This window comes from Penaeus vannamei, chromosome 29 (assembly GCF_042767895.1).
Source record: "Penaeus vannamei isolate JL-2024 chromosome 29, ASM4276789v1, whole genome shotgun sequence".
NCBI classification, from domain to species: Eukaryota; Metazoa; Arthropoda; class Malacostraca; order Decapoda; family Penaeidae; genus Penaeus; species Penaeus vannamei.
This window is the reverse complement of record NC_091577.1, coordinates 29,828,419-29,833,418: the sequence shown is the minus strand read 5'-3', so window position 1 is coordinate 29,833,418 and position 5,000 is coordinate 29,828,419. Positions and strand designations below refer to the sequence as shown.

General features: G+C 48.6%; 1 protein-coding gene across 1 annotated transcript in view; it reads left to right on the top strand.

Annotated features, from left to right (window-relative positions):
- The window catches only part of LOC138867361 (uncharacterized), an 11,323-nt gene that overhangs the window by 5,980 nt on the left and 343 nt on the right, over window positions 1-5,000 (top strand). The window contains exon 4 of the mRNA XM_070142672.1: window positions 3,195-5,000. This exon is cut by the window's right edge and continues 343 nt beyond it. Coding sequence (XP_069998773.1) covers window positions 3,195-4,831 — 1,637 coding nt within the window. The 3' untranslated portion in view covers window positions 4,832-5,000. The remainder of the gene's footprint in view (window positions 1-3,194) is intronic.

Genomic DNA, 5,000 nt, shown 5'->3' with positions numbered 1-5,000 from the left:
ATATATATATATATATATATATATATATATATATATATATATATATATATATATATATATATATATATATATATATATATATATATATATATATATATATATATATATATATATATATATATATATCATGGAAGTCTATCGTGAGTGATGAAGAGGTCAGTGACATTTCATATGAAATCGCAAACCAAAGTTGGATGCACAGATGCTTCCAGACTCGGGACATGCTACAGCAGTTTCTGGGCAAGCTTGGCGATTCTGGTCAAGGTCTTCCAAGCATTTTCATTCAAAGGCTTCGACTCCCATGTGGACAGCCAGACGCCAGGCAATGCGGTCAGTGGCAAGAGTTTCCCAACCCTGAAGTGTGATAATACAGGCACCAAGGGATGTTTTCAGGCAGTCTTTGAAGTGCTCGAGTGGTCGTCCGATGTTTCTTGCGCCAGAAGCCAGTACGGAGAAGAGAGGCATTTTTGCAAGGCGTGAGTCGTCCATCCGGTACACATGCCCAACCCGCCGCAACCGTGCTTTCAATATCAGGCATGTCAGCTCTGTGAAACAATTCCTAGTTGGAGATTTTGTCGCCCCATCAAATGCCTATCATTTTGAGCAGGCAACGGAGATGAAACTGATTCAGGGTTCTCAGTTGCTTCCAGTACAGCGTCCAAGTTTCACCGTAGAGCTGGGAAATGATGGGAGCTGCTCTTTAGACTGCTGCATTCTCCTCACACTCGACTCCAAAGCCTGCCAAAAGAAGCACTTGCTTTTGCAATTCTGGTCGAGACTTCTTTAGCCGTGCTGCAGGTTGATGAAAAGCATCTCCCAAGGTGGATGGAACTGTCCACGATGTTCAGTAGCCAGGCAGCTGGACAGTTCCTGTAGGTCTGGTTCCCTGAACGCTGCAAGAGCAGTCATCTGCAAACAGGAAGTCCCTTACAAGAGTCTCAAGGACTTTGGTTCTGACCTTCAGAAGCTTCAGGTCAAAGAAGTGGCCATCACATCTGCAGTAAATAGTATTTCCTGCATCAGTGTTGGAGAGTACAGAGAACAGCATAGTGGGGAACATGAGGCAGAACAGGTTGGTACCAAGACACAGCCTTGTTTCACACCGTTAGATACTGGTAAAGGGTCTGACATAGAGCTGTTTCCCACTACATGAACCATCATACCATCATGGAATGAGCTGATCTTGACGAACTTCGATGGACAGCCAAGCTTGGAAAGCGTAGATGTCAAAGGCCATCGTCAGGTAACGAACAGAATGTATAGATTCTGGTTCTAATCCCAGCACCTCTCTTGCAGTAGGCGAAGAGTGAAATTCATGTCGATTGTTCCTTTGTTGCTCCTGAAGCCACACTGGCTCTCGGAGACAGCAAGTGGTGTAGGATGCAGTTCAAGATGACATGGGCCATGAACTACCCAGCAACGTTCAACAGTGAGATGCCTCTGTGGTTGTCGCATGATGCTCTGTCCCCTTTATTCTTGTACAGGTGAATGCTGCTGGCATCCTCGAAGTCCTGCGGAACTGCCCCTGACCCTCAAAACTACTGTATCACCTCAGTGAGCTTGACCGCCATGGCCTCTCTGGCGGGATCCCGTTAGGGCTCAGCACTTTGCTGATCTGGAGTTTCTTGATTGCTTTCTAGGTTTCCCCTAGTGTCGGAAGGTCATCAAAGGATATCAAGACTGGATGCTGAGCTATGTCCAGGATTGCTTGCTGAGCTATCTGGGATGGTCTGTTCAGTAACTGGCGGAAGTTGTCACACCACCATTGTACGATGTCACTCTTCATGGTGAACAAAGTGCTATCAGCTGATGGAACAGGTGCCATGGCATTGGAGAAGGGTCCATACATAGTCTTCAAGCTAGCAAAGAACTTCTTGGAGTTGTGCAAAATGCTGTAACTCTGAAGCCTTGGCCGCCCACCACTTGTCCTTCATCTGCCATATCACAATCTGGACTTTGCTTCTGAGGCACCTGAAGTGATCATGCTTGGATGTTGACTCCTTGTCTTTGAGTCAGCTGTTGAAGGCTTCTTGCTTCTGTTTGAGTAGGCTGGTGATTTCTGATCTGTTTGGTTAGTCACGAGAGCTTCCATGGTTGCAGGGTCAGCGAGTCTCTAGACATCCAGCTTCAGCTTAATGTCAGCTTTCTGGTCTGTGCCTGCTGACGATAGAAGACGAGAACCGGCTCCTCAGCAGCAGGTGGGCAGGTCAAACAGTCCGCTCCCCTCACTGCCCTCGCAATGTTTATTGATCTCATAGTCGATCAGGTGCCAGTGTCTGGAATGGGGGTGCATCCAGGTGTGTGTGTGTGTGTGTGTGAAGGTGATAACTATTTTGAAATATATATAATTGCAATATCAATAATAACTTTAATAATAGTGCACTATCACAGTCTACACAAATTGCATATCGAGGCTACGCGAGAGCCTTTCCCTGGAGGAGACAATGCCTTGAGTTTTCATGTGCTTTTCAAATCTTAGATAAAGTTTTTTTCCTCCCTTTCTGTGCATAGTAAAAAGAGATAAGTCTCTTTTTTTCTCTATTTCCCTTAGTCACACACACACTCTCTATCTATCTATCTATCTATCTCTCTTCCCGTCACTCTCTTTCTTGATCTATTTATCTATGTCTTTTTTACTGATAAGCCTTGCCACTGAAAATATCTCATTTTGTTAACTGATATGCCTCGTGTCACCATGTTTTACATCCCAATTCGTTTGCCACTGTTATGTATTCGAGTATATCCGACCACTATCATTTTAACAAGCCATCCAGGGAGTGATCTAGTTTCTAAATTTTGATGTATGTACATGAAGCTCTTGATGGCTCCTGTGATCTGACAACTCCCATATCTTCATTTGGTGTATGTATAGCTCATGTGGGGTAAATATTGAATTTGTTTATGAAGAAAGGCATCATTTCTATTTTGAAGAATAACAAAGCTAACAAAGTGATAATTGTTGTCATTATTATGATTAGTACTATCATTATTGCAATTTTATATGTGATCATTCTCATTATTTCTATTGCATTCACTATTTCATCATCATTATTCATTACAGTCATCTTTAATGCTATCATCACCAACATTAGCTTTGGTATTGCGGCCTCCTTGCACTAACACTACCTTTAGAAAATGGGCGACCATTGTGCGCTATTTAAAAAGCAGATAAATATCATTCTTTTTTCCCCTAGGCACCAAGGCAGTGGTGGACTCCAAGTGGGTTCTTCGCCTGGAGTCCCTCGCATCCCAGCTGGATCCCCAGCGGGCACTGGACAAACCCCACAAGGCCTGGGACTTTTCTGCTTGGCTCCCCGACAAGCCACGACCTGATGCCAGTGCGCAGGGCGAGCGCCATGTGTGCCCGGAGGTGTATTTGGGCAACAAGTACGACTGGCCCCTTTACCAGCATGGGATGGAGCAGGAAGAGTGCCACGACGTCCCGTCCTTCGGCTCTGTCCTGACGGCGGTCCTCCCTGCGAAGTCTTGGCCAGACGATGTCCTCCAGTTGGTCCTTGTGCAGATCAGGAAGCTCTACGAGATCCCTGTGGTCGTTCTGGTGCAGAAAGGAGGCGCAACGGCCAACGTGAGCCAGGTGAGCTTCGTCGAGATGGACAGCAGCCTCTCTGATGCTGAGAATCTCAACGCCGCTATATCAAAGGTGACCACGCCCTTCGTGCTGCTGGGGGAGTCGCTGGCGCACTTCAGCAACCAGTCGTCGTTGGAGCGCCTCGTGCGGGTGCTGGACGACCTGGACCACGTGCAGGTGGCCGGGGGCGCTGCCAGGGACGCCCAAGGCCACTGGAGCCACGGCTGTCTGCAGCAGCACATGGCCAACTACCAGGCCAAGTACACAATGGGCTACTACCACTCCAAGTACGAGTGCATGTACTGCGACGACCTCCTCACCCCCTTCGTCACCACAACCAAGCTGCTTCGCTCGCTCGCCTTCAGCGCCGGCCTCAGCGGACAGGCCCTGTACCGAGACTGGTTCGCCAAGGTGCGCGGCGCAGGCCACCTGGCCGTGCTCTGCCCCGACGTCATGTTCTTCGTCGGCGACCACGTCAACATGACGGCCGACGACTGGCTCCCCGTGGCCCGCCGCTGGGCCCTGCAGAAGGTGCAGGCTTTCGACGGCAGAGAGCACCTCTTCAGCTGCGAGTCGGTGGGCATCTCGTGCAGGAATCCTCTGGGCATCATCCAAAGCTATCTGTTGCCGCCGTGTTGCGTCGCAGAGATGGAGGAACTGATCGGGTATCTAGTCAGCTACGCGGAGCAAAATCACCTGGACTACGAACTGCACGCAGGCTCTGTCCTCGGGGCTATAAAGCTGGGCCAGTACCTTCCTTGGGACTTTGACACAGACATTGTTGTCAACTGTCATCAGTTCAACAAATGGATGCAGATTGATGCATATCTGAAAACTAGGAGAATTAAGTGCAAAATGAAAGTTAGAAAGAAAAATGTCTATCTCCAAGTCTTCTGCCCACACTTCTTTCTGGAAATTGTCTGTCATGAAGGGGTAAACAACAGCCGAATCCACCTTCCAGCCGAGTACAGAGACATCCCGACGCAGGCCTTGTACTCTGGCCGATGGGTCAACGTCAGGAGCAACCCGGGACTCTACTGCAGGAACGCCATGGGTCTGGAGGTGCTCCGCCACGCGGCGCACTGGAGGACGCTCAAGACCTCGAAGGAGGCGAAGGCCAGGGGCGGCTACGACGACCCAGGAACTTGGAACAAGTGTAAGGACCCGAGCCATCATTCCTGTCTGGACAAATATCCTGGGGATGGAAACCTGCCCTTCACCCAGCCTTTCCTGCGCCCTTAGCCTCAGACGTCGAAGGGAACCTGGGGCTCAGTTGGCCACGGTAATTGGAGAACACTGGTCTCTTTCTTATGAGTCCTTCTGTCAATCCCACAAAGAATCAGTGTTTCTCGCAGTGTTTCTCGCTCCCTTTTCTGCCAAAGGACAAATGTTTTTCAGCAAATTGCGGTTT